The following is a 16505-nucleotide window of genomic DNA, read 5'->3' as shown; positions in this document are numbered from 1 at the left end:
GGCCTTCAGGGGTCTCTGTGAAAATACAGCTTCCCGTTCTACCCCTTTCACTCCCAGCCCAGTGCTCTGGCCAACCTCGAGGGCGCCACGTTAGGCCTGCCGCTCTCTGAAAGCAAGGACCGTTTCCTCCCCATCTCTGTACCCCCAGAGCACCTAGCCTTGTGACAGGGCTCAGCTGGCATCTGCAGGTTTGAATTAACCATTGGAGCAAAAGGTTTCCCGCAAATTATCCTATTCTTTCTGTTTCTAAGCACAAGGCCAAGAGAAAAACGCTTTTCAGAAAGTGTGATTAAATTCACTAACTGGCCCAATGACCTTGGACATGCTCCTTCTCCTTTGTGTGTCCTTGGCCTCTTATGTTCAACACAGGGGCTAGCCTGAATGATTTCTAAGGGACCTTCTGGCCAAGAGGGACAGCGGCCGCTGCTTATCAATCATTCACTACGTGCCCAGGCCTGCGCCTTGGGTGGAATGGGAGACCTCAGGGTCCCAGGGGGGCCTCTGCCAACTGACAGCCTTGGGGAGGAACCGAACTGGACCAGCGGCTCTGGATGGGGGATGGGGAAAATGACCAAACCCCGTAGCACTGGAGGGAGACAGACGAAGGCATATTTGGGTGAAGGGGCAGGGTGACAGGAGGGTGGGAGGTGGTGGCAGGGGCAGCCACGCCTGGGCCCTCAGTCTAGTCCAGCAGCCCGTGGCTCATGGCTGCTTTTCTAACTTTGGTATTTGGGGGGTTAGAAATCTGGTGAGAAGGGAGGAGGGAGATGAGGAGGAGAAAGAAAAGGCAGGAAGGAAGGGGAGGAGAAGGAAAGGCAAAGGGGAGAAGGGAGGGTGTTAACAAATTATTCTACGTTGACTGCAGAAATCAAAATCTATAGAGCAAACCTCAGAAGCGCCTGCTTCCCCCACTCCCCCGTGAGGTCTGGAGCTCAGGACCCCAGGGGCAGCTGATGACCCAAATATCTGTCTGCAAGTAGAGTTCTACTCAGTTCTCCAGCTGGGGATTTCCAGCAAAAGCAAGAAGCTTCAGCCAACACAGGCCAGCCCAAATTTTGAGGAGCCCCAGGCTTCATCTTCAGGGCTTGCCCCTAGTTTGCACATACCCTAGATGGGGGGGGCGGGTGATGCCTGGGCTGCAGCTCAGCTGGACTCTTTCCCCGCCCCGGCCTAGGGTCCAACGCAGTCTACTCTCCTCCCCGGCAAGCTCAACCTCCAGACACCTGTCACCTTGGGCCTAATGTCAAGGAAGCCAGGGCGCGGGGGCCAGGCAGGAAGGCAGGCAGGGCAGCAGGGAGCTCCCAGATGCCAGCAGAAGCCAGCTGCTAAACGGAACTCCCTCTCAGCGCCCTCCCTTTCAAACAGACTGTGATTTTCAGGTCACCGGTTTGCTGAACTGGGCTACCCAGGCAGGACCCAGATGCGGAGCCCAGTGGTATCCTGCAAACTGAGCAGTGCTTGGCCCTGGCAGAAGGGATCGGTCTGAAGGCAAGGCCTCTGCCTGGTGGCCGCCCTGGCTGAATGTCTGAAGCAGGAAAGGGCCCTTCCTGCAGGAGGAGGAGGAGGGGGAAAAGGGAGCGAGCAGCTGCGTGCTCCGTGGGGAGGATCCCCAAAATAGAAAGGCGCATACGCACTGCAGGCCTTGACCCAGAATGCTCAGAGCTCCAGCGCAAAGCAGCCCTCCTCAGTGCAGAGAAGCTGCTGCTGAGACTGAGGTGTCCTCGGGGGTCCTGTGTGTTTCTACCTGAGCTCCAAGGACACGCTTCCCACCGCCTTCTGAGCCAATGTCATTCTCTGATCACTAAAAAAAAAAAAAAAAAAAAAGGGCAAACAGCCGTCGTACCTAGTGGGCTTTAGATTGCATTCATAGCCACATCTTGGTCATCGTCATCCCAGAAACCCTGACGTAGGCAGAGGTCAGATTATTAACCCTATTTTACTGGTGTGGACCTAAGCCCAGACACTCATGCAAGATCTCAGTAAGTGTCGGGGACAGCTGCTGACCTGGTGAGCTGGTCCCTGGACCACCTGGTTTCTGGAAGTGGGGCCATACACGTAGCTCCCCTCTCCTGGGGCCAGAATTGCACGTGCAACGTGCCCACAGCCTGCATGAAGGGGGAGACACTGGGCTTCCTCTCCAGGCTTCCAAGAAGGCCGTTTACACAACTCAGCACAGGTCCCGGCTGGCTGTCCCTACATCACTGTAAGGTTTTTAATCAGCTGGCTCATTGCACACAGGCTGGGCTGTAGACAGTGCTGGTCAGAAGGTTCCAGGGAGCCACCAGGATGCTCTAAAGATGCATCCACTCTACCTCTGTTTGCGGGCTGTCTCTGCCACTGGGAGGAAATCTCCAGGCCACCTAGCACTCCGGTGAGCTGCTCGAGCCTGCGCCCAGGGCATGCCCAGCCTGTAGAAGGCCGGAATGTGCTGGGCTTCGATCTGGGAGTGGGAAGCTGCGAAGGAGGAGGACCTTCAGAGTCAGAGCCCCTGGAGCTGAGATCTGAATTTCCAACCTACTGACCGTCACACTGGGCAAGTCCCTGTCCTCTGTGAGCCTCAGTCTCCTCATTGGTGAAGTGGAAATACGCATCCCCATCCCCGTGCCACAGGAGCAGAGGAACTAACGTATACAAAGTAGCTCGCTCTTAAGAGCCACTCAATTCTCTCCTCCCGGGTTCAGGGTGGGATGAGTAGAACTCTAGAGCAGGACTGATTTGCCCCGGTGGAGGGAGCCCGGGAATTGTCCACTCTTCACTGGGAACTGCTGGAACCCAGGGTCTAGCACAGGGCTGGGCACACAGGACAGACCCTGGAAATGTGGGGGGAGGCCAGAGACAGGCCCTCCGAGCTCAAGAGGGAAGGGGCATGCTCAAGGTCACAAAGCGCCAGTTCCACGTCTCCTTACTGAGTCCTGTGCTCTCTTTGCAAGGAAGCACAGTGCCTCCAAGGGCACTGGATTCAAATCCTGAGCCCTGATTGCGCAGCCCAGCAGGAGGCAAATAGCCCTCCTCTCACTGGGTATTTCTAAGGTTACCAGTCTAAGGAAGAGGGATGGATGAGATGGGGCCAGTATTTTTGTAGCTCTCCCAATTGCTATCTTCCCTGCTCCCTGCAGGGCTCCTCTCTCCCCCTTGCTCAGCCCCATTTGCATTTAGAGGTGAGAGGAAGACGAAGAAGAGGGAGAGGTTGGTTTGGGCCAGTCTGCGGGCGGAAAGCAGGCTGCTCTGGGACCACCCGAATGCGGCTGTTGGTGTAGCTCCCCACCTTTTTGATGGGCGTCCTCCTGCGAGTCCCTGGATTTCTCCAGCCTTAGTGGTCCTCATCCATAAAGAGGGAGAATGGTTGGAAAATTCAGAAGGAATACCGGGCATGCCAACCCACTATCACCTACAGCAAGCTATTTAGTATCATTAAATGACAAAACACAGAAGATGGACAATGAGCAGTGTCTCCTTCCTTCTCCAACCACGTGCCCTGAATGCTCCCATTTGGTCTGGAGCTGCTCTATGAATGGACCAGGTGACTGCTCAGAGCTGGGGCCTCTTGGTATCTGTGATGGGTGGAGACTGAGACAGAGGTGACGTGATGTTTTAGAGATTTTCACATTAGTAATCAATCAACCCACCGGTCTGGGGGAGGAATGGAGAGCTTAACTTCAAAGGGAAGGACCAAACATTCTGCCTCCTGTTAAAACTCCATACACTGACGACAAAGACTAGATGCCTTATTAACCTTGGGTGGGTGCCCAAATGTTCAAAAGGTAAAACTGCTTTTCTCCAGATCACAAGAGTCATTAAGCAATCATGCTGCTGAATGAAGGACTGAATACGGAAAAGGTCCTTGTGCCGCTGAGATCCCTCGTGATGATTATTCCTGCCTGATGTGTGCTCAGCGCTTGGGGATTTTCAACGTGCCCTATGACTTCGGCCAAGCTGCTTAACCTCTTTGAGCCTCAGTTTCCTGGAGATAGCCTCTTCGTCTTGGGATTATCCTATGGATTACGAGAGAGAATGCTCCGCAAGTGCCTGGCCCCTAGTCAGTGCTCAATTAAAGGTGGCTATTCTTACTCCTGGTTCATTCGACTTCTGTCTTCGGGGAGGGCAAAGGATGGACAAAGTCCCCGAGCTATTTAGTAGCACTAGCAAGACGAGAATCCAAGTGTCCTGAGCCCTAAGGATGCTCTTAGGATGTACATTTTCCTGCAAGGGGGCTCTCAGTTATTCACGTGAAATAGTTCAGGGCTATTTAAAAGACTTCTCCTTTGAGACTGAGACGATTTTATTAACAGATCTTTACTTGAACTATGTTTTTGTTGTTGCTGTTTCTTTTTTGGGAAAGGACGAGAGAAGCAGGGAAGCTGAGCATCTCAATCAGATCTCCACCTGAAAGATGCAGGCCGCTCACATTCCGGGCCCTGCAATAACTTGTCTGCACGGCAGGTTTCATGGTGAACCGGCAGGCCCTTCTGCCTCTCATCTGCCCATTTCTGTCCCTCAGACCACAAACACCCGGGCCGCTGAGTTCCTCGGTGTGTGCAGCAGAGCTCCACGTTAGCACCGGCTATCCTCTTGAGGCTGCAGAGATTTAACGACCACGGAAATCCATCGTGCTCAAACCAAGGAGCGCCCTCACTGCTGGCTGATGGTGGCAGCAGCACCAGCTTGGCCAGACTCTACGCATGCCCAGTAGGCCCAGCCGGAGGAGTGGGCTCCTTCCACGTCATCCCCTTCAGAGACCACATGCATCTTCCAAGAAGACACATGTGCTTTTTACTGTGAAGGCGACTCATCTGGGAGAGTTGCTTTTGGAGCCTGAGGCATATGTTTTCGGATCCCCTCAACTGGGGCAAATCCTTGGTCTTCCAGGGCAGCTTAGAATTTTGGAAACAGTCAGTTCACTCAAAGCCAAGGGCAGAGAACAAGGTGTGCCACGGAGGAAGGAGAAGGACTGATTTTGATCAAGTCCAAGGTGTGACTCTAAAGCACTAAATGTGAATTTTTGGCAAGGCTTACAAAGGACTCTACAAGGCCATCTGCAAAGAGATGCCAAGCCCCGAAATGGTGTGAGCAACGGCAGCTTCTCCCAGGTGAGGGCACGGAGGGCTGCTCCAAGGGCCTCTTCTAAGAAACCCCTTCCAGCAGTGAGGTCTACACTGATCAAAACCAAAGCAGTTACTTGCCAGTCACACTCTTTTAAAGGGTGTTGGTGGGGCTCAGGAGGAGAAGGGGAAGAAGACCCTTGCAACTACAACCCACCCATTCCTCCTAGGAGCAAAACCCACTGTGAAACAGAGGAGAAATTGAAAGTCACGCCCAAATGAATCTGGACACTGGATGCATCACCAAGAGGTCTTCCTTCACTGACTCAGTTGTTGACCATGAAAGAGAAGCAAGAAATCTGAAGTGTAATTGGGCTGGAGGTTAGAGATTGCTTTCTACAAGAGGCCTGCCTGAAGGGCTGGCCAAGTGATGGCTCCATGTCTGCCATTCCATCTGACTGCCATCTTTGTGAGCAGAGCTCCGGGAATCCATGTCTGTAAATGTCTATGTACTCAACTGGATACCGCATTCTCGATACGCTCTTGGTGGTAGACAGTGAGGAAAAAGAGAGAAGCAAGATTTCAAAAATCTCCCCCCCGCACCTGTGCACTTCCTGAAAGTGGATAGCCCTTGGAATGGGAAAGGCCAGGCCCTCTAGTTAGAAATGACATTACCTCAGAGCCCTGAGCTCCCAGTTCTCTGAACAGGAAGGAAGCAGATCCACGGCTCTATAAGAGCCATTTCCTCTCTGCTGTATTAATTTCAGAGATTAAGTAAGCCACTCCTCTGTGGACCCAATACACTGAGATAGCAGCCATTGTGTTTGCTGTGACTCCTACTAACGGAGCTAATCTTGGTAGACTGGTGATGTTGCAGGCTTTTAATGTCAAATTCAACTAACCAGTGGCTCTCATGGTCCCTTCTATCACCCTGGCTCCCAGAACTACTGCACGAAGCCTGAACCTGTAGTTACAGACACATAGATGATGTCTGGGTTCCAAGGAAGGAAAGGAGAAATTTGTCAAGTGGGTTTTTAAAAGGACACCAGAGCCAGAAAGTTTGAATGGGAATCTCTTTCTCTGCCCTACTCACTGGCTTCTTGTTCTCGGTGGTACTAGGAAGCTAATGCAATATATCTAGTGTCCGTCAGTCCCACATTCCCGGTTTCTGTTAAGAGAAAAAGAAGGCTTTTCTTCCCTCACACTCTTCCTTTCTTTCTAATTGAAGGGCTGCAGTGCAGAGATCACTAGACTGGTAATTGGGATGGATCCTTGGACTATATTTCCTGCTCTTCCAGAAATTGATAAGGGGCAAGGTCAGCTCATCTCCTACATCTTTTCTAGGTCAGATTCTAGTTCCTTGCATTTTGGGTTGGTTCCCTGCCAACAAGTTTGCACAGACAATTTCAATAACACATCTCACGTTCAAGTTTAAGATTAGAAGCATTCAACACCCCCCTCCCCCCAATAGCCCATTGTCTGACCGATTCCTGGAGCTTTCTGGGCTCCTGACGATTTCCCACCATGGCGAAATGGGGAACCATGCTCTTGATTACAAGCCGACTTTTCCAGTCATCCATTGTTTGACCTGCAATTTTATTCTTGACTCTCCAAGGCGCTTCCCAAACGACCTAGACACAGGGCTTAGGGAGACAAAAAGTATACTGTCTTTCAGATATGAAGATGAGACCATTGACCCCGTGAATCACAGACTTTCACTCTGCGGACAGGTTTGGGTGGAGTCAGCCAATTCCCTTTCGTGTCTCTCTCCCCACCCCACCACCCTCATTGAACCCCTTCCCACCCCCAGGGATGAGGAGCACTTCTGTGAAGCGGTTGGCTGGGATGAAATGGCAGTCCCTGGCTATGGGGCAGAGCAGAATTCACTGGAGAGTGGAAGGATGGGTGGAGAAGCAACCTGGCATAACTAGAATAACACTAGGCTTAAAGGCAGGGAATGGGGATCTTAGGTCTGGCTTTTTTTGTGTGTGTGTAGTATGTAGTGAGATCTGGGGACTCTTCTGTTCTCTGACACAATTTTCTTATGTGAAAACCATGGTGGTTGGATCAGGTAATGGCTTAAAGCCCCTTCCGCTCTACTAGAGTAAGCCTTATGGCCCACTGAAGGAGCAGCTCCCAGCTCTGGCCCCATTAGCACCCAGCCAAGTGAGCTGACTAACAATTTATAACCTGACAGTCAGTGGAAGGAAGCAATGGGTGTTGGAAGGGGCTCATGAAACCCTGGTGTACTGGTTTACAAAAAACTGACCAAGCAGATGGTGATCACGTCTACCCCAATGTATGCCCTCCATGACATATAAGCAGACCCGTGCTAAACCAAGGAAAGCTTTTTTTCATTCTATTTTGTTTCATTTCTTTTTGTCTTTCATGATGTAGACATGAAATAACAACTCTGTTAAGGCATTCATATACGAAGAAAGCTCTCCTTCTTGGAAATCCCCTTGGCAGTACAGAATCAGGCACAAAAATGTCAATGTCTAGATTTCCACCTCTGGGAAAATGGAAATGTACTCTTCCCATTTTCCCACTGAGTAACTAAAACCTCTGGACATTATATATAAAACCAACATAAGAGAAGAAGGGACCTTGGGACCTGAGGAACAATGTGGTGGTGAGGTCTCTCGGTTTTTGCCTCATAGATCTCAGGCATGAATCTGAAGAAGCTGGAAACCCCAAAATGCCAATGGACACTGATAAAAGTCCCCAACAAAGGCCTACTCTCTTAGGTAAAGGACCAGAAAAAGGGCAGCCCACCAACGCAGAAAACTTTTATACAAGAACTGCTCTAATTCAGCTAAACAGCACAGAAAAAAAGTGTGGTCCCATCAAGTCCCAACATCAGAGGCCAAGTGGGGGTCTAGACTCCACCCCCACCCAGCAGTAGTGATTTTTTTCCCCCTGCCCCCCCCAGGATGGTATCAGAGGAGGCCTAATAGAGAGTCCAGGACCTTTGCTCCTGCACAGTGGTAATGAGTCCACATCCCATCATTGTCAGTGTCAGTGGAGATATCATGGGGAACAGTAATGAGGCACTCTCACTGATCCCAGCCAGGATGGTATCAGTGAAAGCCTAGTAGGGAGCTAGAACTATCACTACTACCCAGCAGTAATGAGGCACCTCAACCTCCTTGGTGTCAATGAAGGCTAAGTAGGGAATCTGGCAGAAATGAGATGGTGCCCCATTCCCTGCCAAAGCATTGTCAGAGGATCAGAGGAAGTCAGCTAAAACAGAAGATGTAAGTAAGTGCTGAAATAAGAGAACTCTCAACCCAGAATCTTATACCTAGTGAAAATATGCTTCAGGTATGGAAGGGGAATTAAGATATTCTGAGATAAAAGAAAACTAAAAGGATTTGTTAGTAACAGACTCCTCCTAAGAGGGTGGATAAAGGACATTCTCTAACCAGAAAGGAAGTGATTAAAGAAGGAATTTTGGACACCACCAAGGAAGAATGAACAATGGAAAGAAAAAAAATGGGTAAATATAACAGACTTGCCTTCTCTCAAGTTTTCTAAATTATGTCTGATGATTGAAGCACTAATTATAACATTGCATGCTGTGGTTCTAAACGTTATGTGGAAGAAATATTTAATCCAATTACATTATAAACAGGGGAGGGTAAAGGAGTAGAAAGAGAAGTAAGATTTCCATACTTGACTTAAATTGGTAAAATACTGACATGAGTAGACTATTACAAGTTGTGTATATATGACACGATACCTAGAGTAACCACTAAAAATGGCATACAAGAAGATGCACGCAAAAACACTATACATGGGGGGACCTGGGTGGCTCAGGTGTTAAGCCTCTGCCTTCGGCTCAGATCTATACTCAGATCCCAGGACTCTGGGATCATGCCCCACATCAGGCTCCCTGCTCAGCGGGAAGCCTGCTTCTCCCTCTCCCATTCCCTCTGCTGGTGTTCCCTCTCTTGCTGTGTCTCCCTCTCTGTCCAATAAATAAACAAAATCTTTAAAAAAAAAACAAAACAAAAAACAGAACAAAAACACTATACATGAATCATCAAACGGAATTTCAAAAAATGTTCAAGTAACCTATAGGAAGTCAGGACAAAGAAAATAAAGAAACAAAAACAGAACAAACAAAATAAAAATAAATTGGTACAATTAAGCATTAACTACCAGTAAGTTCATTAAAATGAAAATGATCTGGGGCGCCTGGGTGGCTCAGCTGGTTAAGCATCTGACTTCGGCTCAGGTCAGGATGTCAGGGTCCTGGGATCCATCCCTGTGTTGAAATCCCTGCTCAGCAGGAAGTCTGTCCCTCTCCCTCTGCCCCTCCCCCTGCCCCTGCCTCTCTCTTTCTCAAATAAATAAAGAAAATATTTTTAAAAAATGAAAATTATCTAAGTCTACCAATTAAAAGACAGACATTGGCATGGTGAAACAATAACACGACCCAACTATATGCTGTCTGTGAGATGCTCATCTCAAATATAATGATATGAACAGGCTGAAAGTAAAAGGTGAGAAGAGATATATCATGCAAGTGTTAATACAAAATAGTAAAGGTGTAGCTCTGGTATTAGCAGATAAAGTAAACTTCAGAACAAAGAAAATGACCAGAAACAGAGAGGGGCATTACATAATGATAAAAGGGTCAATCCACCAAGAAGACACAGTAACCCTAATTGTGCACGCACCAAAGAACAGAACTGCATGACATATGAAGCAAAAATCAAAAGAACTGAAAGGAGAAATAAAAACATTCACATTTATAGTGGATACTTCAACTTCCTCTCTCAACAACTGCTATAACTAGACAGAAAATCAATACAAAGAACTCATCATCATCATCTACCAGGATCTAATTGACATTTATGGAACACTCCACAAAAACCAGCAACATTTGCATTCTTTTCAAGCACCCAAGGAATATATACCAAGATAGACATATTCTGGACAATATTTTTGCTCCTGCACAAGAACATTTAAAGAATTGAGATAATACATGGTGTTTTCTCTGATATAATGGGATCAAATTAGGAAACAACAACAGAAAGACAATAAGAAAATCTCTAAACATTTGGGAAGTAAACAACACACTAAAAAAATTTATGAGTTGAAGAGGAGGCCTCAAGAGAAATTTCAACAATACACTGAACTAGTGCACCCGGGTGGCTCAGCTGGTTAAGCATCTGACTCTCAATCTCAGCTCAGGTCTTGATCTCAGGGTCTTTTGTTCAAGCCCCATGTTGGACATGGAGGCTACTTAAAAAAAAATACATTGAATTGAATGAAAACAAAAATACAATATATCAAAATTTGTAGGACACAGGTAACGCTAGAGGGAAATTTATAGTACTAAATGCTTACAATAGAAATGTGGGAGAAGTCTAAAAACAATAAACTTCCAACTAAGGAACCAAGGAAAAGAAGAGCAAAATAAACCTAAAACAAACAAAAGGAAGGGAATATAAAGAATAGATACTGATATTGAAATTACATTGAAAACAGAAGAAAAAGTGAAGCCCAATGGGGAAAAGGTGGTTTTTAGAAAAAAAAATTATATAATTGACAAGCATCTAGAAAGACAACAAAGGGAAAAGAGGGAAGACACAAATTACCAATTTTGGAATGAAAAAGGGAATATTACTACTGATTCTGTAGGCATGTAAAGAATAATAAGGAAATGCTATAAGCATCTCTACCCATGTGAATTTGGAAATTAGATGAAATGGGCCAGTTATTCTAAAAGCACAAACTACCAAAATTTACCCAATATAATTATTAAAGGAATTAAATTCATGATTAAAAAACTCCAAAAAATGAAAACTCCAGGCTCACACAGTTTCACTAGAATTGTACCAATTGTTTAAAGAAGAATTAGCGCTAATTCTACATGAACTCTTCAGAAAATAGAAGAGAAGGGGATGCTTCCCAACTTACTGTGTTACCCTGACAGCAAAGATGAAGAATGCACAAAGAAGACTACAGACTAATATTTCCCATGCACATCAACACAAAAATCCATAACAAAGTTTTAGCAGTTTATGAGAAGAATTATACACTATGATCAAGTCGGGTTTATTCTAGGGATGCAAGTCTGGTTTGATATTCAAAAGTCAATCCACATTATCCACCATATTAACAAGCAAAATAATAAAAATCATATGATCACCACAAAACAATATTGAAAAAGAACAAAGTTGGAGGAGTCACACTTTCCAATTTTAAAACTTACTACAAAACGACAGTAATCAAAACAGTGTGCTACTGGCATAAGGACAGACATATATGCCAATGGAATAGACTTGAGTATCCAGAAATAAACCCATAAATCTACAGCTAACTGATTTTCAAAAAGGGTGTCAAGACTATTCAGGGAGGAAAGAACAGTCTCTTTAATAATTGGTGCTGGGACAAATAGATAGTCATATGCAAAAGAATGAAGTTGAACCCCCTACATTACACCATATACAAAATCAACTCAAAATGGATCACCCTAAACACAGGAGCTAAAACTATAAAACATGTAGAAGAAAACATAAGGGAAAATCTTTATAACATTGGATTTGGCAATGGATTCTTAGATATGACACTAAAAGCATGAGCAAAAACAACAACAAAATAGATAAATTGGACTTCATCAAAGTTAAAAACTTGCACATCAAAGGACATTACCAAGAAAGTAAGAAGACAGCCCAGAAAATGAGAGAAAACTATTGCAAAACATATATTTGATAAGGATCTGGTATGAATTAGAATGTATAAAGAACTCCTACAACAATGAAAAGACAAACAATATGATCTTAAAAACGGACAAAAGACTTGAATAGACGTTTCTCCAAAGAAGATACACTTTTGGCCAACAAGCCCATGTAAAGATGCTTAATACCATTAGGCCTTAGGGAAATGCAAGTAAAAACTATGATATACCATTTCCCACCCATTAGGATAGCACAATTAAAGAAAGGAAAATAACAAGTGTTGGCAAGAATGTGGAGAAATTGAAACCCTCATACATTGCTGATGGGAATTTACATTTTACAGGTGCTGTGGAAAACAGTTTGGCAGTTCCTCAAAAAGTAAAATGTAGAGTTAGCATCTGACCCTGCAATTCCACTCCTAGGTATATATCCAAAAGAATAAAAAAATAGGTACTCAAACACTTTACACAATCTTCTTAAGTGCATCATTCATGATAACCAAAAGGTGGAAATAACCCAAATGTCCATCAATGTATAAATGGATAAACAAATTTTGGTACAACCATACCATGGACTGTTACTCTGCTATACAAAGGAATGAAATGCTGAGAAAGGCCAGGACATGGATGAATCTTGACAACATTATACTAAGTGAAAAGAAGCCTGTTGTAAAAAGTCATGTATTGTATGAAATTATATGAAATGTCCAGAATGGGTAAATCCATAGAGACAGAAATCAGATTGGTGATTGCTAGGGGGGAGGGGGAGGGGAGAATGGAGAATGACTTCTTAACGGGTATGGGGTTTTATTTCAGGGTGATGTAAATGTTTAGGAACTAGATAGAGGTGATGCTTTAGTACATTGTGAATGTATTAAATGACACTAAATTGTTATGCAACTCTCACCTTTAAAAAACCAGTAACACTAAATACTGGTCACAATGAGAGAAACGGGATCACTCGTACACTGCTGGTGGGAATGAAAAAGTCACTCTGCAAAAATAGTCACTGCAAAACTGTTTGGCAGTTTCTTTAAAAACTAAACACACAACCATTAGATGACCCAGGAACTGAACTCCTGGGTATTTATCCCAGAGGAATGAAGACTTGTGTTCATGCAAAATTTTGCAAACGAGTGTTTACAGTAGCTTTATTCATAATAGCCAAACAAGGGAAACAACCGAAAAGTCCTTCAATGGATGAGTGGTTCAACAAACTGGTGCATGCATACCATGGAATACTACTCAACAATATAAAGAGATGACTGCTGGTCTATACAATGACCTGGGCGAATCTGCAGAGAATTACACTGAGTGAAAAAAGTCAATCCCCAAATTTACATACTGCGTCATTTCTTTTATGTAACAATCTCGAAATGACAAAACTATAGAAATGGACTGATGAGTGGTTGCCAATGGTCAAGGAAAGAGTGAGTGTGGGAAGGAAGTGGATGTATCCACAAATGGGCAACATGAGGGATTCATGTGGTGATGGGATTGTTCTGTACTTTGGCTGCACCAATGTCTGCATCCTGGTTATGATATCGTACTGTAGTTTTGCAAGATGTTATCATTAGGGGAAGTGGGCTAAAGGGTACATGTACATGAGACCCATTTGGATTATTTCTTCCAACTGCATGTTCATTTACAATGATCTCAAAACAAAAAACTTCTATTAAAATCATACAATCATATCATTTGATGCAGAAAAAGCACTTCACAAAATTCAACATCCATTCATGATAAAAACTCTCAGAAAACCAGGAATAGAGTGGAACTTCAACTTGATAAAGAATGTCTATAATAAACCTACAGCTAACATCATACTTAATGATTAAAGAATAAATGCCTTCCCTACAGGATTGTTAACAAGGCAAGGATGTCGGCTCTCTTCATTGCTTATATATATCAAATCAATATGTTGTACACCTTAAACTTACACAATGTTGTATGGCAAATATATCTATTTAAAAAACCAAAAAACAAAACAGAACAAAAACAAAAACACAGTACTGGGAAGTTCTAGATAGTCCATTAAGCTAAGAAAATGTAATGAAAGACATATATGTTAGAAAAGAAGTAAAACTATTTCTATTTGCAGTTGGCACAATTGTCTATGTAGAAAACCTTAGGAAATTTACAAAGAAACTCCTAGAACCAAGAAGAGAGTTCAGGAAGGTCTCAGGATATAAGATCAATGAATAAATATCAATTGCATTTATATGTACCATTAATGAATAAATGGACACTGGGATTAAAAATTCAATACCATTGAGGCACCTCACTGGCTCAGTCGGTTAAGCATCTGACTCTTGATTTCAGCTTAGTTTGTGATCTCAGGGTCACGAGATCAAGCCCCATATCAGACTCTATGCTAGGTATGGAGCCTGCTTGGGATTCTCTCTCCCCCTCTCCTTCTGCCCACCCTTCTCTCTGCAAAATACAATACCATTTGCTATTGTCCCAAAACTTCCTAGGTGAAAACCAAGCAAAACATGTATAGGATTCATATGCTGAAAATTATGTTTCGCTGATGAAAGAAATCAGAGAAGAGCTAAATGCATGGAGGGATAGATATTCCGTGTTCATAGATTAAAAGACTCAAAATAGTAAAGATGTCGATTTTTCCCAAATTGATGTACAGTTTTAACCAATTCCTATCAAAATCCCAGCAAGATTTTTTTAAGATTTTATTTATTCATATGAGAGAGAAAGAGAGAGAGAAAGCACAAAAGAGCAGGAGCAAGGGGAGGGGCAGAGGGAGAAGCAGACTCCCTCCATGGGGCTCAACCCCAGGACCCTGAGATCAGAACCTGAGCTAAAGTCAGATGCTTAACTGACAGAGCCACCCAGGTGCCCCAAAATCCTAGCGAGGTTTTTTGTAGATACAGACAAGATTATTCTAAAATAAATGGAATAGGGGCGCCTGGGTGGTGCAGTTGTTAAGCGTCTGCCTTCGGCTCAGGGTGTGATCCCCGTGTTCCAGGATCGAGTCCCACATCGGGCTCCTCCGCTGTGAGCCTGCTTCTTCCTCTCCCACTCCCCTGCTGTGTTCCCTCTCTCACTGGCTGTCTCTCTCTGTCAAATAAATAAATTTTAAAAATCTTTAAAAAAAATAAATAAAATAAAAAATAATAAAAGAAATGGAACAGTATCCCAGAATTAAACGGAAAGGCAAAGGAAGTAAAAGGGCGAAAACAATTTTGAAAAAGAAGAGTGAAGTGGAAAGAATCAATCTACCCGGTTTCCAGACTTATTATATGGCCGCATTAATCAAGAGTGTGTGGTATTGGCAGACGGACAGACACACAGATAACTGAAAAAGAACAGAGAACCCAAAAAAAGACCCACACAAATACGCCTAACTGATTTTTGGAGAAAGTTAAAAAGCAATCCGGTGCAGGGATAATAGCATTTTTAACACAGGGCTCTGGAGCAAGTGAACATCTGTATGCAAAAAAATGGACATCAAGTTTGTCCTCATCCTTTACACAAAAATTAACTCAAAATGGACCATGGAGTTAAATGTAAGAGTCAAACTATACAAGTTTCAGTAAAAAAGTAGGAGAAAATCTGTAGGGTGTAAAGCTAGGTAAAATGTTCTTTCTCAGATCTGATACCAAAAGCATGGCCCGTAAAAAGAAATATAGACAAATCAGACCGAAAATACAATCTTTTGCTCTGTGAAAGACCCTGTGAATAGGATGAAAAAACAAGTTACAGACTGGGAGTAAGTATGTGCAACCTCATATCTAATAAAGGACTAGTATCTAGAATATATAAAGAATCTCAACACTCAATGGTAGGAAGACAAACTACTATCCAAGTAGAAAATGGGCAAAAGATTTGAGAAGACATTATACTGTCAAGTTTCTACAGGTGGCAAATGAGCACAAACACAGATGTTCAATATCAATAACCATTAGAGAATTGCAAATTAAAACCGCAATGCGATACTCCTACATACCTATCAGAATGGCTGATATGAGAAACGGTCACGATGGCAAAAACAGGTGAGGACATGGAGAAGCTGCTGGCGCAAATGTAAAATGGTACAGACACTCTGTAAGGCTGTTTGGTAGTTTCTTCCAAGAGTAAGCATGCAAGTATCATAGGACCCAGCAATTGCGCTCCAGGGCACTTATCCCGAAGAAATGAAATGTATGCCCACACAAAAGACCTGTAGCAAGACTCGTTAGAAAAAAACCCTTGGCAGTATTGATTTCTTGGTTTTGATATTATACAACTGGGATATAAGGTGTAACCACCAGGGGCCTCTCTATCATGTTTGCCATTTCAGGGGAAATGGCAATGTAATTACTTCAAAATAAGAAGCAAGCTGCTATTCAAAACAGATGTCAATGTCCAGATCCTGACTCTCCTTCTTGCTTCTGAGACATGTGCAAAGTAGCATTCTTTTTTAAACCAATGTACAGAAGTTTGTACAGACCCTTTTATTCTATAAAAAACAATTCCCACCCGAATCTTTCTTGAGTGTTTCAGGGGCCGAGCCCGAGGCCTTGTCTGTGACCTCACTCAAACACTAGAGTCTGGGGACAAAATGGCATATAATGTACAATGCACCCAAAGAAAACTGGAAAAAAGAGACCCCATTTACCGCAGAGGCCATCACTAACTCCCTGGCCCGGCATCTGGAGCCCGTGTGGGGGACGGAGGCCGGGATCTCATTTCAGGTCTGGCAACACAAAACCTATCGACATCAAACAAGCTACCCATTCAGCTCTAAAGAAAAAAGGAAAAAAAAAATGCCGCTG

At 44.2% G+C, this 16505-nt stretch overlaps 1 protein-coding gene across 1 annotated transcript in view; it reads right to left on the bottom strand.

Moving 5' to 3' along the window:
• Positions 1–16505, bottom strand: part of MAMLD1 (mastermind like domain containing 1) — an 82261-nt gene that overhangs the window by 49889 nt on the left and 15867 nt on the right. The window contains 1 exon segment of the mRNA XM_019808190.2: positions 6524–6682. Coding sequence (XP_019663749.2) covers positions 6524–6619 — 96 coding nt within the window. The 5' untranslated portion in view covers positions 6620–6682.

This window comes from Ailuropoda melanoleuca, chromosome X, assembly GCF_002007445.2.
Source record: "Ailuropoda melanoleuca isolate Jingjing chromosome X, ASM200744v2, whole genome shotgun sequence".
NCBI lineage: Eukaryota > Metazoa > Chordata > Mammalia > Carnivora > Ursidae > Ailuropoda > Ailuropoda melanoleuca.
This window is presented reverse-complemented; position numbering and strand designations above follow the sequence as displayed.